General features: G+C 41.4%; 1 protein-coding gene across 3 annotated transcripts in view; it reads left to right on the forward strand.

The window, feature by feature from the left end:
• The window catches only part of LOC148397886 (proprotein convertase subtilisin/kexin type 5-like), a 44,893-nt gene that overhangs the window by 2,443 nt on the left and 22,504 nt on the right, over positions 1-19,946 (forward strand). For 2 of the 3 annotated variants that reach the window (XM_088375037.1, XM_088375039.1), the window contains exons 2-10: positions 2,536-2,640; positions 7,051-7,206; positions 8,160-8,303; positions 9,230-9,306; positions 12,103-12,191; positions 12,771-12,943; positions 15,189-15,401; positions 16,637-16,737; positions 19,627-19,730. In XM_088375037.1, coding sequence (XP_088231163.1) covers positions 2,536-2,640; positions 7,051-7,206; positions 8,160-8,303; positions 9,230-9,306; positions 12,103-12,191; positions 12,771-12,943; positions 15,189-15,401; positions 16,637-16,737; positions 19,627-19,730 — 1,162 coding nt within the window. Of the gene's footprint in view, positions 1-2,535; positions 2,641-7,050; positions 7,207-8,159; positions 8,304-9,229; positions 9,307-9,969; positions 10,008-12,102; positions 12,192-12,770; positions 12,944-15,188; positions 15,402-16,636; positions 16,738-19,626; positions 19,731-19,946 lie in introns of those variants that run through there. The other variant, XM_088375038.1, reaches the window with a different exon arrangement.

Raw genomic sequence — 19,946 nt, forward strand, 5'->3', positions numbered from 1 at the left:
GGGTGCTCTAAGGGCTCTAACTCCAAGTTGTGTTTTGACTCCCACCCACTGTTGGGGGTGCTACTAATGGATCACAAGTTTAGACGAATCAATCAAGGTTGTCAGCCATGCTTTTTTTTTTTTTTTTTGGGGTGACGTTCAAGTGGGGAACTTTCTTCTTGCCAGCAGTTTGGAATGTAGCATTAAGAGGCCCCGCCACAAAAAGTGTAAAAAAAATTGACAGGTTACAGAGGAACGACAGTAAATGCTGTAAAGAAAAGAAATATCCCATGACAATTGTTAGGTTTTTTTTTTTACATATAAGACTATATTTACAGTTTTCCCAAGGTAAAGTTTTTTTAATTTCAAGATAAACACATATGTAATGTTTTCTATAAAAATTTTTTTTAAAGATTTATTTTAAAGGAAAATCTGTAATCTCACATGAATTGAATTTTTTTAATGTTTAAAAACAACTCTTTTTTTACAATAAATATGTACAAGTATTTAAAAAGTTTTTCAAGAATAATCTTGTTTTTTCAAGTGTGATAAAGAATCATCTTATGGGGATCATAGTACGTCCTATTGTCCTACAAGTATTTTTGGGAGAGACATGTATCAGCCATGTATCTATCAATCTCTATAATGTTACTAGTACATTAAAAAGTTTTGTTTTGTCCAGAAAAAAAAAGCCCAAAATTGTTCTAACAAAAAAAAAAAAAAATTGAGTCAAACCTAATCTGTGAAAACTGTAATCCTCCACCCATTGTCCATGTCAGTGTTCTGTAGAAACAGCCCTAAAACGGAATGGGGGCAGTAGTCATCTTGCAAATATTCTGCCTTTGGAGGCAGTATGAAAAAGCTGCAGTAGATGCGGGAATTGCTCATTGGGCTGTAAGATTTATCACTCGGTAGTCACTACAGTTAACTGAAGTCTCGATGAATAGTCCTTGAAGTTGTGTCGGGAAGCAAGGTGGTGCTTGCTCGTATGGTCTGGATGGGAAATGGTGACAGAAGGACAATATGGCCTCCATGACAGGACTGTAAGGGAGGCAGCACACAACAATCTGGCGGCTAAAGAATAAGGGATGACGGCTAGATGCATGGACGGATGGATGATGGATGAAAGGAGTTGGCATCTAGAGAGTGAGCACCTTGTTGGGGAATTCTGGGTAATCCTCTTAAGCGTGGAACCCCCTTCCCAGACTAAGACAGTGGCTCAGTCTGAATCAGCTGACAAGGTCACAGGCACAAATGTCTCTTCAAAGTGCCTGGGGGGTAGGTTGGGGGTTTTGGAGAATGGTGGATTGAGGGTTCACAGACAACTAAACCACGCTAGCTGTTTTTCCAAACCTTTTTAACGATTCGATTTGGTGTTTTGTCATGCCTGTTTTCCATTACTTTGTTACTGTTAGTATAATATTGCGAGCATTCCAGATAAAAGGACCTCTGAAAGTTCCTTCAGAACATGGTTCGCTTGGTGGGCAGTCCCGATCAATCATCCATCCAGTGAGTGAGGGCATAGGAGTCGGTAACTATCGTCCCATCAGTGACAGTCAACGTTTTAAAATGAGATTTACCATCCATTATTCACGTCCATGTCGTATGCTCCCAATATAGACAATGTAGCTGTGAGTTTTTTGAAATCCACACACACACAGTGGCATGTAAAGGCAGCGTGTTCAAAGCATCAGCGCACCAGTTCAGGCAAATCCCCAACTTGTTGCTGATTTAAATACACCCAGCAGGAGGTAAGACAAAAACGAGGGATCTTTTTTTTTTTTTTTTTGCAATTATGGGATGATGATCAGAGTGACGCATTATCCAGTATCAGCACAACAGCACGTGATTGACTTCACAGCGGTAATAGTTGCGACACGGTTCCAAGTAAGCAAAAAGTCAGGCTTTGCCTCGTTGGCTCAGTGCAAAAACACTGGAGAGATATACTGCTCCAAACAGCTTCAACTTGAAACTATTCTTAGAGAATTTGAATACGACTTTTTTAGTTTGGGATCCACGAGTTCCTTCAACACGAATTACATTAGCAATTCCAAGGTTTGTTTCGGCGCCTATTTGATTGAAAAACTCATGTGTAGCATGACCCGAAAGCTGCTCAAATGGACTGTGTGGGGTTGGCCATAGATCAGTGACACACCACGGGACACTTGGCAGCCATGACGTTCTGATCATGTGAGGGATTGTATGGTCTTTATCAATTATTAAAACTAATCGCCTTTTGAGCAGCTGGCCTTCTCTTCATGACCTCCTACTTGCTCTCGCTGAGTATTATTAGTGATGAGCTAAAACATTGTCTAAACAAGAGTCTGTTTAGTAAAAGGCTCAAGATGTTATTTTAAATAGGCACAGGGATGAAGGTACAGATTGGTTGCGCAGTAAATATTGTGTGTGTGTGTTGCTAAAAGTACACAACAGTGTGCATCTGTGCGCACACGCGTCCATGTTGGTTTTGCAGGACTTGTTCTTGTTCTTGCTGATCTCAGCATTTCTCTAAAACAGTATTTTTTTTATTTTAAGCGTTATTTTCTGCTTTTACAGATTGGGGACTTGAAAGACCACTACCACTTCTTCCACAGTCGGACCATTAAGAGGTCCACTTTGTCAAGTCGCGGTCGCCACAGTTTCATCTCAATGGAGCCCAAGGTAAGCACGTCATCTCTCTCCGAAGGCGCTCACTGGCTTTTTCCACACCTGTGTGGTGTTGATGGAGTTGAGGGTTTTGCCGTGTCGCGTTTGCTGTACCTTACTTGGTCTTTCCATGGCTACTTTCGACTTGGGGACTGTCAAATGATGGCTTCCATTTGGTCTGAAGAATTGAATAATTGCCAATCAATTAATCCATTACAATGTCTGTCTCTTGCAAAGATTGCACACAAATTTATAAGTTAGCTGTATCAATAATATTGACCTCGAAAGTGAGTTATGTAGGGTTGACATTTTAATTACAAAATGTAGACAAAAATACGATAGTTGGAAAATAGATGGTTTTGGAAAAAATACAGAACTACCAACAGCCCCCAAATATTATTAAAAAAAAAAAAAACTATTTGGAAAAAAAGATGTTTAGGTCTTTTAAACATTTCAACAAAGCAAGTCCCAAGTCCTTAAGTTGGTGAGTTTAAGAGTGACTCAAGAGCCATGTGACTTGAGTTCATCACCACCTCCATAAATCCTTTAAAAGTTTCAATTGAGATAAACCCTCAGAGTGTGCTGCAGCGGGTCATGCAGCAGGCCATGACTTCATTATTGGCGGAGCCCGAATGGCGTACTGCTCCCGTGCCCAGCGCCTTTGTCAACGACAATGCATTCTACAAGGCTGATTAAGCAGAGAGTCCACTATTGACTTCATTGAAATGCACAGTGACCACCTAAAACTGTTTCAGGAGACCGCTAAACTTTTTATTTTTGTCCCAACATCCTCTGTATCCAGAAATGCTATCGTCATGAGTGTGGCTGTTTTTTTATTTAGCGTCTGTGGATTATTTATTGGAGAATACATATGTAGAAATAATTCTTCATTTATTTGCACTTTTCTGACTTCCCGATCTCAAATAGTTCTATTTATTTCCACTATACCAAATCATCTTTTTTTATAATTGGCATGGGAAATTATCAAAAGTCTTACCAAAGATTTCCAAGTATTACCTTGAATGTCTTAATCGTGCACATATTCAGCATTTCACAACAACACATTACCATGAATTTCTTGAGATAATGGCTTATTTCAAGTTGTTGAAGAAAGTGGTTGCCGTAATTGGCGAGACGAATAACAGCTTAGTGATCAAAACCGCATGCATTACCGCAGCTTTGTGGCTCATTTCCAGCCATTCTGTTCATTTTCATTGGGGCAAGGTGGTGGCTGCGAGGGCCGGAGTAATCCAAATAAAGGGAAGGTGGCGTGCCGAGGGGTTAGCCGGGTGATGTCTGGCTAATCTGCAGGATCAGGGCGAGGGCTAGTCTGCCGCGCTGTCACTCTGTGTGTGTGAATGAGTCAGATGGGGCGTAGCGCCGCCATCAACTTGTTGCAGCACATATAAAGCGGTGTTCCCCGGTTACTTTGACAACGTGACACTTTATGACACGGGCATACTGCCGACGTTACCTGCCGCTGTCGGGTCAAAGAGCATTTCTTTTGCGATTTGTGGAGATTGTTACCTTTGTTTATTGACACTGAGGAATTTATGGTTGGGATAAATAACACAATGTGACATTCAGTAGGATCTTAATTTCTAATGGTACCAATACAAAATACGTAAACTGATTGAAGTTGACCTCGCTATCCACACTCTATTTGTTTTCCGTGTCGTGGCTACAGGTCGACTGTCCAATGCACAAGCAAAACTAACACCTGCATTTGACAAAACAAGTTAAAGCCCTTCCTTCCGGCAAGTGTAAATAGCAGAACCCTATAGAGGAGAACTGGGACAAAGAACCCATAGGAATTTGAAATGTCTGCACTGCCTTTTGTTTTACACAGCATGTATTCAAGAGCTACAAAAGATGATCAAATTCCAGTCGAGATTTTGTTTTTTGTGAATGCATTTTTTTTCAACAAGCAGGAGCAATTCACATTTTTTACAATAAACAGTTTTGGATCCATACATATATTACATTTTGGTTTGTTTCATCAAATTTCTTGAAGTCATCAGATGAATTTTTGTTGGGGTTATTACGTCTTGGTGGCACTACCCCCATTTTAGACTCCATGCACATTCAGGTTTGTGGAGGGTAAAATAAAAAATCCATTTGGTGTTTGTTTGTTGCTGGAGGACAAATGCGTCTCAGAAGGTTTGACTCGATGAGACAGAAAGCCATGTCTCACCGCACTACGTGGTCTGCACTTGAATCCCCACCGCCCCCTTCCGTCTTCACACAAGCACCGAATGCAAACTACTTTGAATTCATTTTTAATCAAACTAAATGCAATGATCAAATGTGAAAAGATTGCTCATTAGGAATCATGAGCATACGAATGACAGGCAACCGAAAGATTGTTGTGGCTAAAATAATAAAAACTCCATTTTATCCTTATTTGCTCTACTCAAGTGAACTCTTCCCCACTTTCCCCCCTGGTTATTGACCCAGGCGAACCACCTGCAATCGTATAGTCAGAGCGGTAGCTTGTGGCACTATGTGTGTGTTTGTGTGTGAGAGGGTCCTTTGAGACTACACAGACAAGCTTCCAAACAAATTAAAGATGAGAAAATTGGAGGGAATGTGAGCTGGCCCAGCACAAAGTCATAGCTGGGCTAAAACTAAAACAAAATGGAGTGTGTCCAAAGCCTGTGGCTCGCATTCTGGCGAGCCATCAAAGAGGTGCTGATACCCGGGTAGAAGCGGAGCATGCTATTTTCTTTGCCTTTGAGTATGGATTGGGTAACGTGGCGTATCCAAAGTGCTGGACGTGCCGACTCTTATGGGGGGGAACGAAGCGTGTCATCGCCATCCCTATACTTTAGGGAAACAGCAGAAGGGTTTTTTATTGTCTGCGACAGGTCACCCCGAAAATGGATTCAACTTTGCTTGGATCTAAAAGTGCTCAGAGAGCAAGGCAAGTGAGCAACCCGAGTAAGTCTTATTGATGGGGATTGAGTTTTCAAGAACACACTTTTTGTCGTGCTTGTTTTTATGACCTGACAGCAAAATACGGTGGAACCTCAATTTAACTAATTAGAGGAAGGGGTTGTCTGCTCTAGTCTTGTCTATTATAAATCAGTTAATCTATGATGAGAGCAACACGTGACCAGTTTCTGACCAGTTGATGGCGGATTTCTCACCCTACCTTGTACCAAAACATAACAGAGACTGTAGAGAGGGAAAGTATGACCGAGGGGTGTCAGTCAATCATGCGTTATCTTTCCACCATTTGTAACGGCACTGGGTAGCTGATCTTTGTCTTCAAAGGACTTCTAGCCCAAAACAAATTGTTGTACTCACGGTTGTGTGTGTGTGTATACAAGTTAATGTGTCTTTGAAAAGTCTCAGGAGGCACTGCAAAGTAAACAAACATGACAGTATTCGCTCAAATGAAAACCACTGGCTATAGACTTGAGGGGCTGTTGAGTCAGTTTGTGGAAGTCGCAGCTGACTTCACTGCGCCGAAAAGCAGCGATGCCTTCACCGTCTCCTCAGATTTATGGCACGGATGGAATTGAAATGCTAATGTATGCAAATTGCAATCATACACCAGTGGTTTTAATAGACAAGCGGATTTCAATGAACACCATTGTGTTTTTCAAGCCGATGCGGTGAGGCAGTGAAGCAGCATTAGGCTAATATGAGTCGTTATTTAACTTTTGTTGTCTCCCAGGTGGCTTCATCTCCATCTTTACCCCACATAGAGGAAACCGGAACACTCTAAAGAGATACCCAATCGAGTTATTGTTCAGTCGCCATTATGTATGAAATCAATTCTCTTTCTCCAGCTATTTTGTTTTCACTCCAATGGAGACTTTTCACTTCTTCTCTTGGACTCTCCAGGGAGTCATTCTCCTCAACCCTCCTCTTTTCCCAGCTTTATCTCATCTCGCCACCTCCCAACCCTCCAGAGAAGCCGGCAAATTGTTTCTGTGCATGAAAGCGGATAATCACGCCGCAGTAATTATGTCAGTCTCGCTCTCAAGTCATATTGACGCGTTGAAAAACGCTCCCGCACATGGACATTGCTTGGCAAGAAGAAAATTGCTTGTGCTGCCTGGAAATTATTCTCTTTGTTGTCTAAAGTTTTTTGTCAGCTTCATCATTAGATGTGGCATTGTTGCAGAGTGAGAATAGAGATGTAGAAAAATTTAAGAAAGAAAGAAAGAAAGAAAGAAAGAAAGAAAGAAAGAAAGAAAGAAAGAAAGAAAAAAAGAAAGAAGACCCAGACCAAGGTTTCTTTCTGAGTCTGTTGTTATGACGGGTTTCTATTTTTGATCAAGTTTTCCCATAGGAAATAATGAATGTCTGTTGCCGTCAGTGAAACTAGCCTTGAGTAACATTTTAGATACCCAAACAGATTAATTTCTTGAACTGAGTTCTATTCAATGATGTTGTCCAAATGGAATGTTTCAGGTGGAGTGGATCCAGCAGCAGGTGGTGAAGAGGAGGATCAAGAGGGATTACAAGCAGGCTCCGCCCCTTTCTCTGTCTAGCCTCACCCACAGCATCCCAGCCTTCCTCAGCAACATCTTCTACAATGATGCCAAATGGAGCAGTATGTGGTACATTGTGAGTACGCCACGCCAACCAAATGTTTTTTTCCATTTGTCAGCCGTCAAGCTAGTTTGTAGGTCAAAGTTCATCCGAGGTCATTTCTCTGTCTCTGATTAGTGCCGGGTCGGAGGAGCTGAGGGATTTATTTGTTTTTTTTTTTGTGAATGAAAGACAAGTAAAGCCAAAGTATGACGACAGTGGAATTTCATCCCTTCTAGGCCCCACAAAAACATAAAAAAATAAATAAACATACAAAAATATTAGAAGAAAAAATGGAATAAAATAGATAAGAAGCAGAGAATTATTCAAACTACATGAAAAGCACTATGCTGTAGTCTTTTCTTCTTTGAACAGATATTTGAGCGGCTTATCGCAAGTTGTTTATGCACCCCTTCTGATCATTACTCTTTCTCTGCTGGTCGTAGTCTCAGCTCTGTCAATGGTTAATGTTGTGTAGATAAGCGCGAATACTTTGACCACCAGTTGTAATATTTTTCTGGCTTTTGAACGGAACTCTCTGAATTGGGCTGTGCGGGGGTAGGAAAAGTTTCATACACATTTTGATGCTGATTTTGAAGGGGTTGGTTTATGTTTGAGGGTCATTCAAAATTATTTTTTCTTTCACTATGTGTCACAAAAAAACTACAAAATACAAAAATTTAAAATTCAATGACCTTGTAAATATGTGGAATTTTTTGCATTTATCTTTCTTCTAAATCCATACCTTCATTGCATTGCGTCTGTGCATACATTTAAAACAAAAATACGTAAGCATCTCCCCTATCGCTTCACTATAATTGTTTTATCTTTGAATCACGGGCTTGCTTCACACACAACCTGGTGCATTCAGGGTGCTTTCACAACGTCGGGATCTTGCAAACACACTGCCCCGTTCAGCACATTAATCGTTTCTCTTGGATTATAGACATGAACAAGGAATAATCTTTGATGTATTTTGGCCGCGACAGCACTGCAGTGATGATGTTCACAACTGTCAGTCGGACATGAACATCATGGGAGCGTGGAAGCGGGGTTATACGGGAAAAGGTGTGGTTGTAACCATCCTGGACGACGGCATCGAGCGCAACCACCCGGACCTCGCTCAGAACTACGTGAGTGTGTATGTGTGTGTGTGAGTGTGTGTGTTTTTTTTGTGTTTTTACAGAAAGTGAGCAAGTGTGCTTCACTCCTTTTGCATCATCCATTTCAGAAGAACAAATATACTGATACGCAAACATATGAGTTTTTCCAATTTATGAGTTGTCAATTTTTTTTTATACTCTGCCTCTCAGTTTGAAGTTTGCTTTATTTTGTTAGCACGCCCGTCTCACAGTGCAGAGGTGCAGGGTTTGATTCCGGCTCCGGCCATGTTCTCTCCATACCTGCGCAGGTTTCCTCCTGGTACTCCGGTTTCCTCTCACATCCCAAAAACATGCATGGTGGGCCGATTGAACACTCCAAATTTTCCACAGGCGTGATTGTGAGTGTGAATGGTCTGTGTGTGCCCTGTGATTGGCTGGCGACCAGTTCAGGGTGTCCCCCGCCTACTGGTATAGGAACCTCTCCGACCCTCGTGAGGATGAGCGGTTCATAAGATGAATGAATGAATGAATTACAGTGAGTGCCAGCTTACATTACATTCCTCATACTTGTGGGTGTGCAGGTACTATGTGTCGTGTGCCTCCTCTTGTGCGTCTGCAATTAAGTTGTACGTGCATGTTGAGGTATGTCTAGTACACTCACATCCTAACAATGGATTGGAAGTTGTTAGCCTGAGGCTGCAGGTGAGGCTAAAATGACTCACACTCTCCCTTTGCTTCATCTGTTGATGCTAAAGGTTGAGCTTTAGTTTGATGCTAACGTAAGCACATCTTTCTTCTCCGACAGCACACATGCAAATGATTGTCAAAGGGAGGCACAGTTATATCTCATCTTTTCTTTTTTATTTTTATTCCTGTTCTCCTTCTTCTCCTATTCCTTCTCATTCCTGTTTTTCTTTTCCTCCTGCTCATTCTTACCACTGTATGTCCTTCTCCAGGACCACCAAGCCAGCTTTGACGTGAACGGCAATGACCTGGATCCTATGCCACGCTATGACGCAACCAACGAGAACAAGTAAGAAAAGGGAAAAAAAAAAAAATTCTATCCCAATTTGAAATCAATATGTATTCTATATTCCACTCATATAATTCCACTTGTGTATTACTCGCCTGCAAAAAGTGAGTTATTGGCTTGCCTCCCGTGTAATCTAGTAGTGCCTAGATAAAAACCATAATTTCTCGAGAATAACACTGTTTTGCAAAAAAAAATCATCCAAAATCAAAAAGGAGTATTTTTCGAGTACATGCCAAATTACGAAAAGCTGCAACATTGAAGACGTTTAACGGTATCCAGGGGTTTTGAGAAAGGTGTATTTTCATTTCAATATGATATGAACTGTTTCAATTAACAAATCCATATATTTTAACATAATTGTCACTGCTCACTAAGAATCATGACGGCTCGCGGGTGGATTTGATTTTCACCCATAACTGGTTGGGACGAAGAGCAAGAAAATGGCAGTTAATGTCTTTACTTGATGTCGTGTTTTGTGTAAGTTAGTTCCCCGCACAGCAAAAAGTTCTCCCCCCCCCAAAAAAAGAAAGTCTTTTTCGTCACATCACAACACTCAGTCATCTTCAGAGACACTCCGCACATATCCGTTTTTTTTTCTTCTTCGTTTTTGTGACGTCATGCCAGAGGGCTTCGTCCCACACCAGGAAAGGGTGACAGCTCCGAGGAAGACTCGAGTGTTGACAGTCGATACTGTTAGCAAGGTAAGAGAACTTCTCTTTACACAAAAAAATACATGAACACAAGAAATCCCAATTTAACAAATTACTACATGGAAAAACAGCCTCGGAATGGCGATATTGGGTGGACGTATAATAGTGCGATTGTGTTATTCTCGAGTAATTACCGTAATGAAAACTAGATCAGGATTTTCATCAATCATCAATCACCAATCATTGAGTTTAAAATAAATAAATAAATAAATAACTGACCTCTGATTACAAGATGGAGCAATACAACTGTATAGTGTGTGTGTATATACTATTTACTGTATATATGTGTGTGTGTGTATGTGTGTGTGTGTCTATCTGTGTATTTTATATGTTCCTGCCAATAACAAGGCAGGTTTCATCCAACCTAGTGCAAGACCAGTCAGATATTGTTTTAAATGATGCCAAAGGTTTTAAAATTAGATGCGGCCAGCAATTAGGCCGGCGCTTCCAAATTTCATAGGTAGGTAATAAAAAAAAACCTAAAAAAAACTGTAGTATATAAAGCCAGTCGTTGGCCACCATGAGAAGTTAACCCAGCAGTCTAAAGCTCTACTGTGCATAAACTTGTTTTTAGAGACATGCATCATGTATCTGTGGTGATAAATGTGCCTGGACAAAAAAAACAACAACTTTTTTACTGTGGTCGTCGAATGTGACCCCCCCACACACACACACACGCCATCTCTTTTATGGGCTCAAGACACTGTAAGATGAAACAGCAAAGTGTGGTAGCCTGGTGCGAAGGGAGCGTGCTTGTTGTTCCACTGACTGCAAATATATTGCAGCCCCAACTCCACTCTGGCCTCATCCCTCGAAACAAGTGAGACGCAGATGTGTGGAAAATGGAAAATACGAGCAAAGTACAAAGAGCGGAACGACGGCCAGACTGAAGATTTTATGGATTAGTAAAGTGAAACGAAGTGAGGGAAGACGACTAAAGCCAGTTTGGCTCATTAAGAACCGCCTCGAAGGGGACTGCGAGTGATTTAAATTTGTTACAAACCTGCTAAACCTTCATTCAGAATAGGCCTTGTGTTCATTTTTCCCTACACGGACACGAGTGAGTCAACGCGAGGCTTCCCAGCGCGATCAAAGCGACGTCTGCTCGGCGAGCGTCATCCTCGCTTGGGTGCAGCGTCACGTCGTCCATCCCAGATGCTCAGATGGGAAAAAATCAGTGCAAACATGGGGAAAGCCTTAAATATTGAGGCCACACATGCAGAAAATACCACAAAGATGGAGGACAGTGTTTTTCAGGGTCAGTGGTTTCTTTCTTAAAAACAAGTATGGTAACTCCGGTCAGTGTGTGTGTGTGGATATGTGACTGAACATTTACTTTACAAGGCGATTTTCAGTGTGCTCCCCTGAAGGTTGTGCGTGCTTTTAACTTGGCGGTAAAAAAAAAAAATCTGGAGCCGTGATACAGGTAAGAAAATAAAAAGGTAGTTAAGTATCATTGTAAAATACAATGTACATCATTTATGTACTATACTGTGTTTGGTACTACTTGACGGCAGCCGACTGGATCTCAATTGGTACCTGGAAATGTAATTTTTGTTAAGGATCTTGTGATATACTTTGCACTGTGATACACTGTATGCCCAAACTGCAAATCTAGTAGCTGATGGTCAGCCAATCATGAAAACTAGTTGCAGCACACTGCAAATCAATTGAGTGGTGTTTAGCCGTGTTGCTCTATGTTCCATGGACTTTACAGTCATTTTGCCAAAATGTTTGTCAAACTCATAGATTTACACATTAAGGAACTTTGCTTTAAGAGACCTTTGCATAAAGGAACTTCCATTTAATGACCTTTGAGGTGGTAGTGTAAAAACACACAGTTCCGCAATATTTCCCCGACCCTTGAAGCACCCTGGTCTATTATTCCCTAAAGCCTGTGGGGAATAGACAGGGGGGGATGCAGATGTTCTCTGCAGGAGGCGTGTGCGCGTGCACCTGTGTGTGCGTGTGTGTTGACATGTTGGTGTGTAAGTGTCTCTAGTAGTGTATTTGCGTACACACAGTTGCCCTCGTGTGACTTGCTGTGTTAGATGGTGTAATAACTTGTATGTGGTCTCTTCCTCAGACACGGGACGCGGTGTGCAGGAGAAGTGGCTGCGTCCGCAAACAACTCACACTGCATTGTGGGAATTGCCTACAACGCCAGAATAGGAGGTGGGCTTATCAGGTTTTTGTCTATTTATATCATATTTTGTTTATTCAGCAGAGGTATGTCAGCAATTTAATGTGAGATAGGATGAATGTTTCATATCACGGTTTGAGTGAGCAAAATGAGGATTTTGTTATCATTAGAAGGTTGCGTCACTCGTATAATGTAGTACAGGCATACGTAAGTGTCAAATCTCAAGTTTCAAGCAAGTCGCAAGTTACTTTGGCAGCTTGCAATGTGCAAACATGAAAAAGTTTGACAAAAAATGTCAAACAAATCTAGAAATAAAAGATAAGAATACACACACAGAATATTGCTATAAAGAAAAATAGTATTCAGAAATATGAGGAAATTACGTAAGTGTAAAAAATGGAAGAAATATTTACACGCACGCATGCACACACAAATTTGATGTAAAATAGACAATCAAGAAAAATATATAATATAAAATCAAATAACTTACACTAGGTAGGAGAAGGTAAAAGGAAAATCAAAAATTGTAAAATGTAATACAAACGGTCTAAAATGTTCTGGTTTATCGATAACCCGTTTCATCCCTTGCAATGTGTTCTTTTGTGCCTCAGGTGTGCGCATGCTGGACGGGGATGTGACGGACATGGTGGAGGCCAAGTCTCTGAGCTTGCAGCCTCAGCATATTGACATCTACAGCGCCAGCTGGGGACCCGACGATGATGGCAAGACGGTGGATGGACCAGCGGCTCTGGCCAGGCAGGCCTTTGAGAACGGCATTCGCATGGTGAGGAGCTTTTTTTCCCCTAACCAAAACATAAAAAATATTATAGAAAAACACAAAAAGTGGACCGATATTACAAAAAAAGTTTTTAACCACATGTAAGTTGTTTTTATCAAGCTGTTGCTTTAATAAAAGTGCTAAAATAATTACAACTACTGTGTTAAATCGAAAAATTAAATGATATTGATCTCTGCGTGTCAAATAGCTAACTGTAAAATGACCAAAGTGGCGTATGTAATGAAATAGATCACGTCACATGTAAGCAAGTGATCAGTTGGAATGATTTCAATTGGAATGAGAAAAAAAGTCTCCATGTAGTAATGTTAATGCATCAGTTTTATACAGCGCTTTTCTATCGACAGTCTTCTACTGGAGAATTTGGTGAGCAAGTCACACGTCACACAATGACAAAGTTGGCTAGTGGAAGTTTGAGATTGGAAGAATGTGTCAAAGGTCATTGTTGGATGTCTTAGGCCTTTATGTCTTGCTGTTAACTTGACTCTAAGCGGACATGGCTTTTTGAGCCTAGCATGGACCCGTGTGACACTTTACTGGACAAAGCTGTCGTGTTATTTGAGACGTGCCTGACAAGGGCCACGGCCTTTGGACTTTGCAGTTGCACGTGCGACTCAAACAGAAGTTTTAGTTGCCTGATTGTCAAAGCCATAAAAGGCAGCAACTCTTCACCTTTATCTTGTGCCAGTACAGCTAAGATGTTGACAGACAAAAACAAAAAAGTTGAAAATATCTCAAATGTTGGATGCAAAAAACAAACAAACATAACACAAAATAGTCACTGTACAACAAAACAGTGACCTGAAAAAAGAAAATGGAAGAAAAATGCCAGCAATGTAAAAGGACTACATTTCATACTTTTATAAAGATTTTCTGACAGTCACTGTGGCAGCTTTGTTGGTAATACTAGAGCCGTGTGTCCAGTTATCCGATTGAAGGATTCACTGTGTGAAAACTTGCACAGTCGCGGCCATTTCCAAAACTCGCTGTGCAAAAAAAAAAAAAAAAAGTATTTAGAAATGCCAGATCTTCTTCCATGGCTCTGAGGCCCTTTGGTAAATCTCTTGAGTAAAAGTTGAAAAGAGAATTTCCAATGAATCATGGAGACGATCTTGAATATTGTTTGCATTATAAATAATGCAAAAGATTGTCGTTAGGATTCATGTATTATTCACAGGGAAATTAAGGAGAATGTTGAAAATGGCCCGCAGTGTTAACAAAAGTGTGTGTGTGTGTGTGTGTGGGGGGGGGGGGGGGGGGGTCATTAGTCAAGTATTTCTTGCCAAATTCTACAAACAATCCTTAAAGGGGAGATATTAGCTCTGTGGTTGAGAGTTGGAGCCTGGGATCTGGCCTTTCCGCATGAAGTTTGCATGTTCTCCCCATGCTTTCGTGGTTTTTGTACAGATTTACAAATCAGCACATTGGTTACTGAGGGTGCTTCCTCCATATGTGAAAGTAAATCCTTGCGTTTACTTTTGTTTTCACACTGGAGAGGCTTAACAAATAAATAAAAATCCTTATCATAAAACAATTCTCTGTTTTGACAGACGAGTGATGTTATCCAAGAAATAATCCTAGCAGCACAGATGGCACTAATACTCATACAATGTATTTAAATAAAAGTACAGAATAGATACTTGTGCACAGAATGACTGGTAAAAGTAGAGGCACTCATTTATATGTAAGCAAAAAGGGAAACACTCTGAAATTCCATCTCTTGATGCTACTCCCGTGTCTGTTTGTCTTCTTTATAGAACCTAAAAATCTCATTCAATCAAGATATCCACCATGGTTGACTTTACCATCGCAATGTACATTTTTTTGTTGCGTCATGTCAAAAAGAGCCAGTTTTCAAAAAGTAAGGAGTGTAAAGATACAGTACCCGTTTTCAAATGGAGGATGTAAAAATAAAGTTGTCAGAAAATCAAACACTCAAGTAAGATTCCTGAAGAGTTTACACAAGCACTGTAACCGGGTATTGATTTGTTACTTCCCGCCACTGCACACTCATTTTGTCATGTAAAAACTTAATCTGAGCATCAGTTCTTCCAGAGTGACTCAATGAAATGATTTGTTGAGTCTTAAGTTTCTATTTGTTAAAGCTACGCTACGTCTTGCCAGTGGCAGTTGTGGACCATATGAAAATGCAACTCAAAAGAATCCCTTGAAAGCAAATGATGACTAAGGAAGCAATTATCTTGTGTGTTTTTTTTCTCCTCCCCGTTCACAGGGGAGGAAGGGCCGGGGCTCTATCTTTGTGTGGGCTTCGGGCAACGGCGGTAGAAGCCGCGACCACTGTTCCTGCGATGGCTACACCAACTCCATCTACACCATCTCCATCTCTAGCACGGCCGAGAGCGGGCGCAAACCCTGGTACCTGGAGGAGTGCTCATCCACGCTCACTACCACCTACAGCAGCGGCGAGAACTACGACCGGAAAATTGTAAGCCGGAGCTGAGAGCTTTTATTTATAAAATGGAATGGTGGGCGGACCCGCAAATTTTGGTTAAATGTGAAAATATTTTCTTGTGTGGTAAGGGTAAGGGTTTTGGATGGATGGATGGATGGATGGATGGATGGATGGATGGATGGATGGATGGATGGATGGATGGATGGATGGATGGATGGATGGATGGATGGATGGATGGATGGATGGATGGATGGATGGATGGATGGATGGATGGATGGATGGATGGATGGATGGATGGATGGATGGATGGATGGATGGATGGATGGATGGATGGATGGATGGATGGATGGATGGATGGATGGATGGATGGATGGATGGAGTGAATTTATTTTGTTTCAAAATGAGTGCATGTTGAAATTCCCTGAATTGCTGCTAAAAGCTTTGGACAGAAAAGCTTTGAACCAAACATTTCTTTTGTAGCCGTCTTGGTTTGACCCACTTCCACCGCATCGTAACCACGGTCCACCGGGATGAAAAGTACCAGTTAGCCAATGTTAGCTACCTTGTCTGGCACCATCTCGCTACATTCCTCAGACCGACGTTAGCAGCGGACACGCATAGTAACCCGGTTGCTTTGTACAAATGAGCCATTTTTACGTGTCACTCTAATCTACTTGAACACATTCTGTGCTGCAGCACATTTTTTACTGCTTGTGTGTTTGTGTTGGATAATCCCTCCAACTTTTCAGTCCAGCAAAGGTCTTTTGATGGGGGCTCAGACGAGGAGCTAGCCAAACTATCTCTTGGCTCGCAGACTGCCATACTCTAGAAGCCCATATGATTTTGCCAAAGCACGGCATGAGCCGACTACAATGCACCCTCACTTTTTGCAGGCGTTAGGGAGCAAGACCTGACATGAATTGTAACATCCCCACACAGCACTGTGCAGCCAAGAAAAAAAACTACAAAATGAAGAATTGCCTGTTTGGTATACAGGGTGACCCAAAATGATTGCAGCCTCCATATATTTCTACACATGATGATGAAATTGCTTTATTTGTTGAACCAATTCATTTGATTTAATCTCGATTTGCTTGCTTTTCCAAAGTATGCTCCAAATGTACAACTTGGCGCCTGAGACAATGAATGTTTGAATTCTTTGGAGGATTTTGGTTTACTCTGAGTCTGTCTCTGATTCTGACTAACTGTATCAAAGATGAAATGAGCCAGTTCAGGTGCATCACCTTTGTTTGTCCCTCACCACGCAGATTACAACAGACCTGAGGCACCGCTGCACGGACAGTCATACCGGGACATCGGCCTCAGCTCCCATGGCTGCCGCCATTATCGCTCTGGCTTTGGAGGCAAAGTAAGATCCACTAAACTGCATCCCTTCCCCTTCATTCCTTTCACTCAAGGCTTATGCGATGGAGTTAGGGAGTTCACATGCATACGTTTGTTAACGGCAACAAGGTATTCCAACCATGCTTGGTCCAATTGACACCTAAAGTCTTGGCTCACTTGATCGCTCAAGCTCGCACAATTCAACTAAGGGCAGCGAGTTTTTCTTAGCAGGCTATGTTCCTCAAGAAATTCGCCTCCATTGTTGCTGTTTGTTTGTGTTTCTTGTTCCGATTTATGCATTTCACATTTTAATAATTGATAGAAACCGATCATAGAATGCGACTTTCGCCCGTCGTCACGTGCCTATTTGCTCAATTAGCTTGAGGTCATTTCGTTTTAACACGGATAATCCAGTTTAAATCTCCAACGGTAGAAAATACTCCGGCTTTTCCTAGCATGGCCAGCGGGGCACGTAAGCTTGTTTCCTCAATAAGATTGTTTACACGCCAACTCTATGCTCGCCTGCCTTTCTGCTTCCTCTTCTTTTCTCATAATCCACGTGGATAAACTTGCGTGCACATGCAGACAAGGAAGCCTCAATCGCTTTTGACAGTTTCTCTGATGCTATCAGTTTGAATCAATGCCAGTGACGTGAACCAGCTGTTGTGTGGTTTTCTTTTGTTGTAGTGTGAAAGACCTTTGCAAAGTTTTAGGTAACAGGAAACGGCCTCGGGCAAAGAGATGAGCTGATTACAAGGTGGAAGTGACCTCACGAAAAATGTGGCTTTGAACGTTAATGGTATAAGTCATGGTGTCAAACTCCAGGCTCGGGGGCCAAATCCGGCCCGCCACGTCATTCTATATGGCCCGCGAGATCAAATCATGTCAACTCCATGATTCTAGCTAAAATCTGTACCATCATTTTTTATTTTAATGTTAAGATTTTGTATTCATTTTTTTAAACCTTTTTACAGTAATTTGAACAATAACTGAAGAAAATATTTAATATAAAATACGGCCCTCTGAGGGATGCTGTAACGATGAAGTGGCTCGCGATAAAAATGAGTTTGACACCCCTGGTATACGTAGGTTTGAAAGTCTGTTTTTTGTAAACAGAACAGTGGTGCGGTGCAACGTCTACATAATGACCGACAGTGTCAAGACTTTGAGTTAGCTTCAGAGGAAGGTAGTAAGAAAAAACTACAACAATGGAGGAAGACAAAGAAACCGACGACACCAAGTTATGCAAAGTACCGCAAGCTTGAGTTTTCTCCAAATTGATCCACATTGCCATACCGATGAGACCTAACTTCAGGTAGCATCAGAAGGCGATTCTTTTTTTGCTTCAACTAGAATGCAAGTAGGCAACTATGATGATGATGAAGAAGAAGTCTTTTTTTTTTCTTTTCAAGCTTAATTACTCGTCGCTGGAGCTTTGAGGAAGCTTCTTTAAGACCTTCAGATTTGCTGCAGCTGCCACACGCCGCCAGTGGTTTTGTGCAAGTTGATGCGCTTGCTTCGTTAATTAGTATTGGGTTGTTTATGAGAGGAAGGCTGTTGTGACCTAGATAACGATGCCATTCCACTCTTAATTAATGACCATAAAACATTTATGGGGCCATGATTTCTCATTGCCAGCTACTCCGCCCCCATTACCCCATTAACATTGATCTTTTGCGCCCAAATTTATTTGGCTTTCATGACATGTATTTGTGTTTTGGTATTTAGTTAGAGTATTTAAAATCAAATTTATGATAAGTACATTCAGAACTATTTGGAACTGTTCCATGAATGACATCATATCGTAAATCTATTTACTCGATACTCGAGAGGAAAATCGGTTCAGAAAATGGATAGACTTTCAAGTTATTTGAATGACAGTTGTGTTTATTACTATTTTTTTAAATTATGATTTTGCCTATTTATGTATATACTACAGGAAGACTCCATTGGTGTAGTTTTGTCTTGTCATGATAGTTGGGGATTTGATGTCGGAACACTATCGCATCTTTTATTTTGCCAGGTTTTTCTGCTCCTTTTTTTCCATTCCTGTTCCAGTTGACTTGATAGGACTCTCAGCTGGAGCCTATTGTGAACAAAGGAGTTGATTTGGACCTTCTGATCCCATCCCCACCATTTGTAAATGGTCTACTTTGTAATCCTGTCCAAGTGCTGTATTCTGAGGTCCAATGTCCTCAGGTGTCAGCCCTTTTGTCTCAACTGTCACGCAATTACGCTTCATCCTCATGAAACACAATGGTTGGCAGATAATTGCACACTCTCGGATGGCGTGGAAGCATCTGGCTGACATACGGACATGGAAGGGAATCCCAGGAAACGTGGTGACCCACTTCCCGGTCCCCCTCACTCTTTAATGTAGCATTGGGGACATGAAAGGAGCTGTGACACATGGTTGCCTGTCCTGTAATGGATCTCACGTGAGAACAGAGAGGCTGGTGGGTGGGTGGGTGGGGGTGGCGCAGATGAATGAGCCTCAACAAGCTCCAGCCAACTCTGCCTGTAATTTCCACCTCCATTTTGCGGTTACAACGTTTCCATTTCATCCTCTTTTTTCATTCTTATCAACCGTCTTTCTTTCCAGTGCTTTGCGAGTCTTGTTTTTCTGGCACCCCTAAGGCTGAATTTATGCTGAAGTTTGAAATGAGAGAGAACATTCTGAAATAAAAGCTGCGAAATACTTGGAAATTGACTCCAAAAAGACTTGTGATGTAGTGTATTTTACGGCGTTTCATTAACGAGCAGATATTCACCACCTAAATTTCAATCATGTCATATGGAGATGGTAACTTATACAAAGAAATTAAATCAGACCTGGCCACCGGTCGCTCCACAATGTTATGTCTGTTTCCATTTTATGTTCACAGTTCATGTGTCTGTGTTTACCTTCTTCTAGTCCTCTTCTAACTTGGCGAGATGTTCAGCACATCATCGTGAAGACGTCCCGAGCTGGACATCTCAGCGCTCCCGACTGGAAGACCAATGCAGCTGGTTATAACGGTATGTTCAAAGTCTATTATACACTTCAATGTCCACTTTTTGTTGCAGCGTTCTTACATATAACAATGGTCTCCTAAATATGGGGACGTATGTCGTCTCCACTTTGCTGCACTGGAGCACAACCTCATCTTTGAATAAAATCGATCTCCATAGAGTGCAGAAATAATGGAATGGCTCAATTTGGTTTTTTTGTTACGCCTTTCGCATTAGCATCCG

Source organism: Syngnathus floridae, chromosome 5 (assembly GCF_059516105.1).
Source record: "Syngnathus floridae isolate MCC-2025c chromosome 5, RoL_Sflo_1.0, whole genome shotgun sequence".
In the NCBI taxonomy this organism is placed as follows: Eukaryota; Metazoa; Chordata; class Actinopteri; order Syngnathiformes; family Syngnathidae; genus Syngnathus; species Syngnathus floridae.